At 38.9% G+C, this 12,447-nt stretch overlaps 1 protein-coding gene across 4 annotated transcripts in view; it reads left to right on the top strand.

Annotated features, from left to right (window-relative positions):
- Positions 1 to 12,447, top strand: part of LTBP1 (latent transforming growth factor beta binding protein 1) — a 204,125-nt gene that overhangs the window by 153,943 nt on the left and 37,735 nt on the right. For 2 of the 4 annotated variants that reach the window (XM_015588228.2, XM_015588230.2), the window contains exons 21-22: positions 4,697 to 4,822; positions 8,179 to 8,322. In XM_015588228.2, coding sequence (XP_015443714.1) covers positions 4,697 to 4,822; positions 8,179 to 8,322 — 270 coding nt within the window. The remainder of the gene's footprint in view (positions 1 to 4,696; positions 4,823 to 8,178; positions 8,323 to 12,447) is intronic. The other 2 variants (XM_015588229.2, XM_015588231.2) reach the window with 1 other exon arrangement.

Here is a 12,447-nt window from a genome sequence, read left to right on the forward strand (position 1 = left end):
AAAGTGTGGGCTTGTCAGTTATTGACAAGATTGCTATTTTAAAATTGAGCCACTGGCAGTTCCAGATGCCCAGGACTGTGCTTTATTTCTCTTTCTAACATTTATGTGATGCTGTTATAGGAGAATTCACGTCACCGATCCACTAGCCTTGGTCTGTGTAATTCTTTATTGAATTAATTTCTATTGAAACAGTTATATTTATATCTGCCTTGTTCAGTAAAATATTAATAGCAAAAACTTGCATGAGAAATAAGCAGTTCTTACAGTAGTGTACCTAATTCACCTGGGTTGCCAACTGAGAGATACCTGGACAGTCGCTCCTTCATCACTCATTTGGTGGACAGTCTGACTGGTGATAATATCATGCATGGCTCTTACAGATGCCTAAGCAGAACTGCCTTAGCAATGAAATAGACTCACCCTTCATTAAGTGAAAAGAAAACTGTGATATCTGGATCATTCAAAATTTAGTTTCAGATTCAAAATTCAACTTTAGCTAAAACAGGAAGGCTTTCACTTGTCCATTTATGAAGCTTGCATCTCGGTAGGGCTTTTATTCTGACATAATTATAATTTTGACATTTAGCTTTATTTTTATAGAGTTAATAATAATTGTAGCAGTTCTTATAAGTCTCTTTACAAACAGAACTAACAATGGAAAAACATTACAGAGAGTTCACATCATCAAAGAAATTCTTATGAAGTAATTTTTTAATATAGATCATTAGTCAGAGAAGTGAAACAAATGTTGTCTTCTTGTTAAGCTATTATCTCACCCCATTGCTGAAAACGTGAAACTGCTGAGTGGTACAGTATATCATTTTCATAAAATATTAGTTGTTGAAGAGCTAGTTTCCAGCAGGCATTCTGTGTTTTTTCCTATTCATTCAAATCCAAAATATTGCTCATCTAAACTTGCTCTGTTAATCACTGTTACAGTAAGTCTGAGACTGCAAGATTCCCAGCAATTCATTACCATCTCAGGACTTGTTTACCTTAAGGTTAGTTAGTCAGTTCCTGAGCTGGCAGTCACCAACAGGAAATCATCATCTGCTGTAACTGCTTGGTATTAATAAAAAGGAAACCAAGAGAATTTACTTCAAGAAACCAGACTGAAAAGCTACCAGGTTCCTAGCACTGCTTCTTTGCTACCCACCATCCCATTTAGGTAGAGAGAGAAGTTGCTGGTGAGGTTCAGTTGAAGGTTCCCCACCTTGAAGAATAGCCTTGACACGCATAAAAATGGCACAGGATGCTCTGGAAGGAGAGAGGAGGGGCCCTGAAATCTGCCCTTGGAGTAGCTGGGGAAGGTGCCACACAGGAGGTCTAAGTTTCCCTTGACCTGATTGCTGAAAAGCCAGGCGGGGTTTCTGAGCAAAGCAGATAACGGAGAGGAAAGGGTATGCACCAAGTCAATGAGAAATTAAACACCGTAGGGTTCTGAGAGAGCTTTAGTATACTGAGAGCGCTGGAGCATTTATTGGGAAGGAGGGCGGCTGAGGACTATGTCCAGACTTGCAGCCAGGAGCCGAATGATGATGGGCACCCTGTTCTCTGCTAAGGAGAATGGTTGGTATCTCCTAGCCAAGAAGAGATACTGAACATTCTGAGCAAGGAAATGTCACTGACAGGTTTGCAGTTTGGTGGAGAAAAGATTGGAGTGAGGGAGGCAAGACTGGAGATAAAGAAACCAATTAGGAGTAGGAGGAGAATCACAGAGATAGATAAATAGGCATGTCGGGGGAGGTGTGGGCGGTGGGAGTGAGAGAAGGGTGACACTGAGATTTCTGGCTTGGGCGACTGGTTGGATTCTCTGATGAAGGGAATGGAAGAGAAATGGAGGAATCGTGAGGAAGGGTGTGATAATAGGTTCATTTATTATGAACATGACCAATAGGTATCAGATAAATGGTTCTAAAGGACAGGCATCAGTTAAAAAGTGGTAATGGAAGCATTTCTGAGTTTCTTTCCAGCCCTTTGATCTTATTCAATGAATAACGTAATCTCTGACAAATGCCCCTTTAAGGAAATCTAAAATTAGTGGTGGCGTGTGTTAAGTGATTTGATGACACTGTGCAGTTACTCTTTGCACAATTGTGATCAGTAAATAAGTTGTAATCCCAGCCTTATGTTGACTTTGAAAGTCTATCGGAACAGATTTATGGGGTGTCTTCTTTGCGTGTGATGCTGCAAGGAGATTCATTTTTTTTTTTTTTTGATGTGAAAGGTAAATAAGTTGTAATCTCAGCCTTATGTTGACTTTGAAAGTCTATCGGAACAAATTTATGGGGTGTCTTCTTTGCGTATGATGCTGCAAGGAGATTCATTTTTTTTTTTTGATGTGAAATAATTTTACTGAGTGAGTTTTTCATTCAAGTTGAAGAGATAAGATGTAGATAGAAAAGGTAAGAAGTTTTCTCACTAAGGTCGGGAAGCGCAGTTTAGTAGGAAGGCAGTAAATTTGGTTTCAGGCTTGATAAGTTTGACATTACAGCAGAAGATCAAATGGAAATGATTTAGAATATGCAAGACCCTGGGTGGAGAGGGAGATTTGGGGTTTATTCTAAGGGCTGGTGTTTGCTGTCTGGAGAGTATGGAAAGGGTGGAGAGGCATGTAGCGAGGATGCAGCACATCCCAGGGAGGGCCTGAGCTCAGCATGTGCCGTCTTCAGGCTGTGAAAAGTGAGGGCCAGCCAAAGTGTTACAGGTAAAATGAGAATAATGACCTCTCGGGTCATGAAAAGAGAGAGTTCAAGGAGTAGGTGTTGACCAGGCTTAGAGGTCAAGAGTGACAGATACAGACTGGCAGGTGATCATGAGATTTAATGATGAGTCTTCCATTGATGGCTTTTCTCAGAGGGATTTGGTGGGAGAAAGAGTTGAGAAGTCAGATGGAAGGTCATTAAGGACGGGGAGGGCGAGGAACAGTAATAATAATAATAGAATGATAGTTGACATGTATTGGGTGTTTCCTGCATTACATGCCAAGTAGTGTTCTAAAAATAACATTTTATACATGTTATTTTGTTGTAATAATCACAGTAATTCTAGGAATGTACCAATATTATTATTAATAATTGTATCATTACTATTATTTTTCTTTTTTACTGATCAGGTATATTAGGAAATAAAGGCAAAGGATGTAGAGAGTTTTTTTGAGCCATTTTGCAGTGACGAAAAGAATGGAAAAGCGCAGTAGTGACATCATGGTCCAAAGCAAGCTTTTCCAAGAGCTTTTTAAACATTTTGAAGACAGCGAGGGAAGGAGCCTGGCGGGGAATAGTTGAAGATGCTGGAGAAGGGTGAGCAGGTAGGGCTAGAGGGAGAAGACACTGGTAAGGATGGGAGAAAGGGCCCAGCCTCGAAAGAAAAAGGGACACGATTTCCCTTGAGCTGAGAACATTATGGAAGTTTTGACATAGTCACTCATACTTTGCAGTTCAGAAGTGAGACAAGTCTCTGAACTTACACTTGACAGTGCCAGTGTTGGAATATTAGGAGGAGACATAAGATAGCGGCTGAAAAATTGAGTGTATCTTCTTCTAGAAAGTTCCTTGGACTCAGATTTAAAAACTTTAGAACAAGAAAAGCTCAATTTTATTAACAGTCATTCCCCAAAACTAAAGTTCTGTCAAGCGCAGTTTAACTTATCATTTTCTTGATTATTTATCTTGTTTTATTATTTAAACATAAAGCAGAATCTTCTTTACATGTATTTAGATCGAGTAATTACATTTTCTTAATTATTTCTTCAAAAACCTGTATTTTGAGACTGTGAAATCCAGAGGTAGACAGGACAGAGAGCCTGGAAAATGGAAATATTCAGTGTGGCAATGAACAGGAGAACAGGAATGGGAATGAAGGAATGGCAAGGAAAATTAATAACTAGAAAGATAAAGTAGAACTATACCTAAAAGTCCATATGTGACTTTATAATGGAGACATCACTTTTATGAGAACATTTTGATTAATGGGGAAAAAAAGCCCAGGACCACTGTCTATCATCAAGTTTATAGAGAACAAAATGAATTTACAGGTCTGACTACTGGCTCATCACTTGGAGCAGCGTTGACATTTAGGACCTTGAGTGACTTGGTGACAGGAAATCTTTTCTCATGCATAACTGAGAATGGCCACTACATAGCTGAACTCATCGGATTCTCTCTCTCTCCTCCCTCCCTCTGTCTTCCATCCCTCCTCCCCCTCCCCTTTCTCCTCCCCCTGTCTCCCCCTTAATGGGAATGCTGTTTAGACTTGATCGAGGTTATCTATGGAGTTGAGTAAACCATTGGCAAGGCAGAAAAGTGCTTCTTTCAGCCCCCAGCTCTGCAAATAGAACTGTTAGCATTTATCACAATCTGAAAAGGTGACAATGCCTTCACATATTTCTCCTGTAGGAATATACAGTACTCTCCTTAGAAATAAAGAGTTAAAAACATTTAGAAAATACCTACCTGGCAATTGCAATAGTTGTTTCAATGTGAAAACATTTCCAGAGGAAAAGTAAATGTTTTCTCATAGTACCCAGTGTTTTGTCTAAGACATTTTCATCAAAACATTTCATTTCTGTGTAAAATGTTTTCAAAGTTCATTCTGTATAAACATGATCATCTCATCCTAATCGGGGTGTGTTGAGCGCCTGTCTATCCATTAATATCTGGTGTTTGTCAGTCTGTGTTTTGTGTCTTTTTTGCAGATATTGATGAATGTGTAAACAACACTATTTGTGACAGTCACGGGTTTTGTGACAATACGGCTGGCTCCTTCCGCTGCCTCTGTTATCAGGGCTTTCAGGCCCCACAGGATGGGCAAGGGTGTGTGGGTGAGTTTTTAGATTTTTTTTTCCCCAACACATGTCCTATCTCCTCATGGAAAAGAAATCAAAGTTATCAACAGCAAGAGAGACCATAAGCAAGGTAATTTGGTCAGAATTTCATCACGATTTGATTTTGTCACACAATTTGGGGATGTGCAAAAATAGCCGATGGCTTCTGAAATGGTTAGGGACCCTAAGAAATATAAAGGTATGACTTCGAATTTGAACATGTATTAGGAAGAACATCTGTTTAAACTCTCAGCTGAACTCTTTAGTCCCTCTCGCGCAGGAAATAGAGTCTGGTGTGTGGTATAGCTTGTGTGTCTTCAGAGCGCACCTCCTTGGGCAGTGCCTTTAAGGAAAGGTGTTGGCAAGAGTTTCGGTTTCCAGGAATGACACCCGTGAAGCAGTGCTTTGGATTGTGCAACTATATTTCTTCGCTCTGTTCTGGGATTGACAGAGCTGGACGGAATCTTGAATGTCATTAGATGTCCTAGAATACGGTCCAGCACATCCTCATATAGAAGAAGAGATTTTGCATTTTATTTTCTGACCAGCTGTGATTTCTTTAAATCACATTCTTTATGAAACATGTTTGCAATTTAGAGCAATTAAATGGGAAAGAGAAGAGAGGTTATCAAATTCAAAACTTCACAGATAACAAGGTTTCTTCTTTATCCTTCTTATTAAGAAAAATAATTCTGTTCCTAATGGCATTTATAGAGGAGCCAGTAACGTTTCAGTTTGGAAATTTGCAACTAAAGCATTAATTCATTTCGCATCCATATTAAACTAGAAAAACAAAATGTACGTATTCGGAAGTTTAATGACAAAATCACTTGAATAGTTACCACTTTTCCTGATTGCTAATTCCAATTCTTGCTTTAGTCTCCCTTGCGCTAAAATGCGAGCAATTAGTCACCTGACATTCACTAAGTATTTTAACTAAATAGGTCATGTGATCTGAATCCCGCTTATCTTCCTAGCCTCACCATTTCTTTCCTCATCTTTTACGTCCCAGTGACATAAAACTGCTTGCAGTTGCTTAAGTAACTGTAATTCTTTGGCTGTGTTTGCTCCTCCTGCTGGTAATATTCTCCTGACCTCCCCTTCCCTGAGCCTGGACTCACCCCACTAAATTCCTGAAGCCAGAGATCAGATGTCATCTCCTTCCAGATGTCCCTGCTCCATATCTCACTCTCAAACTGAGCTATGACCACCTCCTCCTTCCAGGATACCTTGAGCAAATTGAACAAATTCCATCATAGGACTTATAACCTTTTGGGCAATGATTTAATCATGTGTCTTATTTAATCATAGGACTTATAACCTTTTGGGCAATGATTTAATCATGTGTCTGCAGCTGCCTTCTCCAAGGCAGTGAGCTCCATGCATTTGAGAACTTTCTTTGACCTGTTGTAGGTGCTCAGTAAATATCGTTTAACTGTTACCTATTGAGATAGCAGATGGCGAACCACTGACTCCATGCAGTTCCTGAACCCCTGGTTAGTCTTCATGTCTAACCAGCCACACGAGCAATCTGAACTCGTGTCCGTTTCATTTGGCACACAAAATGCCACCCTTAGAGAGGGAATGGTTGTTACCATTTTAGTGAACTCAACAGGTGTCTTCTGTCTATTTATTCACTCTCTTAAAAAATGTTAACTCGGCTCCTTTTGTGTGCACTTCACCGCACTGGCATGCTGTAGGATTTAAGACATGATTCAGCCCTGATACCAACCTTTGGCCTCACTGTTTCTCTGCTAGGACCCTGGCTGCCACCTCCCACCCCTCACCACATCTACTATTTCTTACCCTTCAGATAGAGCTCCACTCCAATACAATTTCCCTCACCCATCCCTGCACTTAGTGCGTACTGTCTTGTGCTTTCAGAGTGCTCTGTGCTTTTTGTTCTTAGCACTCATCACAGACTATGAGATTATCTGATTAATCTTTCCCAGCTTGACTGTAAGCTTCGTGAAGGCAGGAGTTGGCCACCTGACTCATCATTGTTTCCCCAGTGGCTGGCCCATAGACATAAACTAGAAAATATTTTTCGATTGAATGAATGCAGTCTGGTGGGAGAGATTTCAGTAGCTACTCAAGTAATACCAGTCAGAAAGTTCCATTTGACATTTACCTAACACTGATAAACATGAACTTGCAAATTTCTAAAGTTCATTTTTCGCATCTAAATTATGACTAATCTAGGTTGATTAAATATACCAACTCTTTACTCTGTGTTAGTGTCTTTTGTTTTTGTAAGCGAAACCCAGCTCATTGGTTTTCTATCTGTTTACATACAAAGTGAAATGGTAAACTGAGTAATTATTCAAATAAGTCAAGATACACAAACTTTTTGTTCAATTAACTGGATGTAGCAGGTGAAAATAGGATTTTTTCCCCTAAATGATTTGGATAAATTGCTCAAGTTTTTAATTCTGTATAAACTAAGTCAGAGTGTGCTCATGAAAGCTGATGTTTGTACATATTTAATGCATAAAATGCATGAGCATTTTAAATGTTAAGTCAAGTGTTTTGCCAAACTGGCCACTCTAATAAAATTTCTCAGGTGGAGAAAAAGTAAAAGGTAGTATTGGGCAAGGTCAAAGACAAAATTAGCCTTTCTTTAGGGCTACATACTTACGTAATGTTGAATAGAACGTACTCATCAGTAGATTCCTTGATTGTCTTTTAATTATGTGTCTCTAAGTACAGAAGAAAAACATTTAGCAAAATAGAAATTACACTGGAACACCAACAGAATTTTTAAAGGCATAGTGAAATCACTGAGTAGTTATTGGACCAGTTTGTTTCATGTGAATGATTGATGTAGCCAGTGAATATTCACAGGGGTCATTCCTTCATTTCTCACAGGGATTACACAATCTGAATTCTGGTTGCTAGGGAACTGTATTTGCAGACATTTGAGCGGATTTAAAACCATTTTTTTTTTAATGAAGTTAAAGAAGGCGATGGTTTCTGAAGTATCAGGACTGCTAATTCTCCTTGAATTAAGAACTGAGAGTAAGAGTATTGGGTTTTGCAAGACATCATGATGTCAAAAAGTTGAAGAGAAAACTAAGCAATCGAAGGGTGCATAGTATGCTTGCAATACACTTCTAGGGGTGTTTCTTAAAGCCAGAATTGGAATTTGGATCCCTTGCTTTGCATTTTCATGGTCCTTTTCATATAAACCAAATCGCACAGCGTGCCTTTAGGAGCCCTTTCCCCAAAGTGGCATATGGGGATCCCCTTGTTTTCAGCAAACACTACTAGCCTTGGCACAGCTAGTAAAACAACGAGCTGTCAGAAGCGAGGCGTTCGTCTGAGTCTGACTCGATCTGCTCTCCTTCTTCCAGATGTGAACGAATGTGAACTGCTCAGTGGCGTGTGCGGTGAAGCCTTCTGTGAAAACGTGGAGGGGTCCTTCTTGTGTGTGTGCGCTGACGAAAACCAGGAGTACAGTCCCATGACGGGGCAGTGCCGCTCCCGGGCCTCCGAAGGTAAGTCACAGTGGCACCGTGTAGGGGACAGAGGGCTCCTCTCAGGGATCTGCACCCACACAGGTTTGGGCCAAACACTGGGCGTGAGGTAAGAAATGACCAAATGTTCTGGCACAGCGCTGTCTCTGGAAGCTTCCACGCTCTTTCCGAACCTTCCTTATCAGTGGAATTAGACTGTAGGTGATGACTGTTTGGGCTAGATGGCCTCTAATGTGCTTTCCAACCGAGAGATGCCATGAGTTAGGGTACAGGATCCAAAGTGATGAGAACATTGACTGCGAATTGAGTAAAGCCCAGCCGTCTCTCAAGGCTTCATATTGCATCATCTCATTAAGTTGCATAATCCTTTTTTCTTGGCCCTCGGAGAACTGTATCTTGACACTTCTCTAAATTAAGAGCAATATATAAGCCTCTCAGGATCTACAAAGACTTCCACTTGGAATTCTGAAGGTGTTTTTCCAGAATTTGGCCTAGAGAGCGGCCGTGTTTGCATTCACTTAAAATTTGATTTAGGCTGTGTCGTCATGGCACGAATTGAAATGGAGAGCTGATGCTTTTCCAGATAAATTAATCAACTTCCAGATCACCCTTTAAGTTCGTGCCATGTTGCTACAGTGTGGTTGTATTTTAAGGAAAGCAAAAGACTAAATGGTTCTTCGAGAGCCAAATAGAATGACACAGTTCATTTTGCTTTCTTGCTCGGTCTCAGTTGATTTTATCCGTGCTTCTGAGATAGCTTTCACTTCTCTGCACTAGGGTATACTTGTTCTGTGTAAAGTCATTATCTTTGCAGGTATAATAGGAAACATAATATAAAAACACCTATTTTCATCTACACATTTTCCTTCTCAGTTGTTAAATAGAGAAAGGTGAGGGGTGCAGATTTAAATGGATAGACAGTTCATCTTAGTTATACCTATAACAGCAAACACAAACTAATAAAAATTAAAAACCTAGCTGGCCACTAACAAGATTGCTTAGGTCACTGTCTTTTTCTTATTTATCTTTGGTTCTGTAGAGTAGCACATCACCATAATATTATTTTGACTGAAATAGTTCACATATCATAATATCGTCTAGTCATTAAATGAACTACAGGAAGATTAGGTAGTCACGATAAATGCATATGATACAATATGAAGTAAAAAAAGAAAATATTCCAGTGATCACACTGTCTGTGGAAGGAGAGAAAGAGAGAATACATAAAAAGATTAATGAAAATTTTCGTTATTCCACTTATTTTACAAACTTTATAATACTTTAAATAGGCAAGACCAGGGTTCTGGTCTGCTAACTAGTTCCCAGATGTGTAAGCTTGGGCATATCATTCAACATCTATGAGTTTGGAATAGAAAGATTATATTTACCTTACAGTTTTATAAATTATAAAAAAAATCACGTATGCAAAAGCCCTTTGTTAATGGCAGACTACTATATAAAATATTTAAATGGCTATAATCCAAGCGAAGAAGAGATATCTATTTCTCATCCTTTACGAGCTCTTCTGAAATGACCAACCATATAATTCCAAATGTTTTCTTGCTAGAATGTTTTAGTAGTGTCAGGAAGTGGTTAATTCAGTTCATATAGCTTCAGTTAGGGTATTATGTGTGGGATTCTAACGTTTGCTCATTTCTTTTGTTAGAGATGCAACAGTGCTTTAATGGGATCATGAGACCATCTGAACCATTCTTGGTGAACTGGGCTGGCTCACTATAAACTGGGCTGCCTCACTATAAACTGCTTCTTAAAGCTCTACAGTGACTCTTTTTGTAAGCCTGTTCCTTATCTCCTATTTTTTTGTTTTTCTGTAACCAAGTCCTTTTGCCTTTTTCCTCCGTTAGTCTTCTTGCTCTCTCATTGACTGACTCTCTTTCTGGAAAGTTCTTCCAGTCGGAGTTCACTAAGTACTCTCCCGCTTTTTCAGAGGACATTGTTTTGAACACTCAGCTTCATAAAGTTTGTCTGCCAATGAATACATAGTTTCTCCTTCTTATTAACATTATTTCTAATCCTTTTATTTTGGTGTTTCCAGCATATTTTCCCCATAGTTTTCTGGCTTCTACTAAATCTTCTACATAGCCATTTGTTTTACCGGTTCATGTCAATATAATCTGACTAAACAGTAATCAGTGAAGCTTATTAATTTGTATAGTTCCTGGCATCTTTGACATTTTGTGTAGTTCTTGGCAAACTTTGATTATATGGAGTCTTAGGATTGTGATGACTTCTTCATCTTAGTTCTTGAAACACAGGTCAACTATAAAATGCAGCAAGAGCCTTCTTAACTTCAGAGAGCTGATAATCGGTCAGTTATTTGAAAAGATGATTAAATCTGCAAATCATTAAAAAGATAATACATCTTTTAAATATTTAAATTTTAACTTAAAGTCTCTAATGTATACTCATTCACCAATCTTTGAAGAAGGGCCAAGATCTTTCTTTGAGTTGAAGTCCAGCGTTAAGAGCTCTGCCTGGTTTGTCGTACATAAACCATGCCTAGTATGCGTTATCGACACTGCCAACATTAAAGGGAGTAAGAATTTACTGGCCTTTGTAAAAGTAAATGAGTGCAAAATCCCTCTGGATTAGTACAGTTTTTCTCAATTTTTTACCGTTGTTTTATGCACACCTATTTGATAGCATTCTTTTTACTGAATAAACTATAGTCTTTCTAAAGCTTTAACTTTTTCTAGGAACAACTGTTCTACTCACATTTATATTTTATTGATTTGTATATTATATTGCGTAATTACAATAATCACTACACTGACCCAGAATGTTTGAGAAGAAACATAGTTGAGTCTTAATTGGCATACTGTTCAACAGGTGAGATCAGAAGTGTGTGGACCTGCCCGAAAAGAGACCGGGAACATTCTGCCTGCTGTGGGCATTGGCCAGGATGTTTTTCAGAGGGCAAGAGAACATCAGTTAATCTAACAAGTTGGTTAAAAGGAGCTAGATAAAAGAGTTTGTATTATACTCCAGCCAAAGAATCTGCTGTTACACGAAACAGAACACTTTATACCACATTTAAGTTAAAGTTTTTAACAAGGATTCATATTAATTTCATTATATGCATGTTAGACTTACAGCTCTCATCCTTCCTGAACAGTAATTAGGAAAGGAAAGATAAATTTGCAACATAGGCTGTAACATTTTTTCTTGACCGTAAGATTTCCCCAGGACAACGGACATTCCAATGATGAGCAGTAGCCTAATAATCTGAAGTAGTATCATAGGACAGACAGAGCCTAGGGGGGTGGGTGTCAGGAAGGCAGATTTCAGATCAGCATGCCGAAGAACTTTCCAGTGGCTAGAGATAGTCAGCAAATGTCTCATGAAATTGTGGGTGTTTTCCTAGAGACATCCAAGAACAGGATACCCCTGGCATAAGGGCACCCACTTCTAGCAGGGCATTGTCCCAGGAGGCCTTTAATGTGTTTTGAACTTTAATGTCCTAGGATTTTTATTTCTAAACCACTTCTTGGCTCTCATCTAATTTTTCGTAGGTCTGGTCTAATGTTTTGCAAGGCCTGGGCCTTTGGCCACTAATTTACATTGCTGTACATCGCCTAAAAGCACCTGGAACAGAATAAGTAAAAAATGCCCGTACCAGACCACTCGTCACATGTAAGAGGGTATGGATATGAAATATAGCCTGATGCTTTTATTTCCTCAGTGACTGTGATAATTGCTCAATAAAAACTTTATGTCCTTGGGCACTCTAAAGGAAGCAGTAAATATTTAGTTTTGGCAACTGCAGCTTTCAAGCTTTACCCACAAAATGCTGTTCTCTGCCTTGATTAGTGCATAGAGGAGACCTATGGTAGGAATTGAATTTTATTTTTAAAACAGAAGGTATGAAAAGAATGTAAGAAGATATATATTACAATCAATGTAAGTGTTCCTCACTTTAAGAAAAGCAAATAAACAAGATCAGAAATCATAAAACATATAAATCCATTCTGAAATAATCGTTCTTTATACAATTTATTATAGGGTTTCCTGAAGCATCAGTTTTCTCTAGTATGTTTGAGAGCTTATTCTCACACCACAAGCTGGACCCTAGACATCCAGAAGCCACCATAGAGGTTTTCCAGCCCAGCTCTTGTATTTACCGGT

This window comes from Pteropus alecto, unplaced genomic scaffold (genome assembly GCF_000325575.1).
Source record: "Pteropus alecto unplaced genomic scaffold, ASM32557v1 scaffold61, whole genome shotgun sequence".
NCBI classification, from domain to species: Eukaryota; Metazoa; Chordata; class Mammalia; order Chiroptera; family Pteropodidae; genus Pteropus; species Pteropus alecto.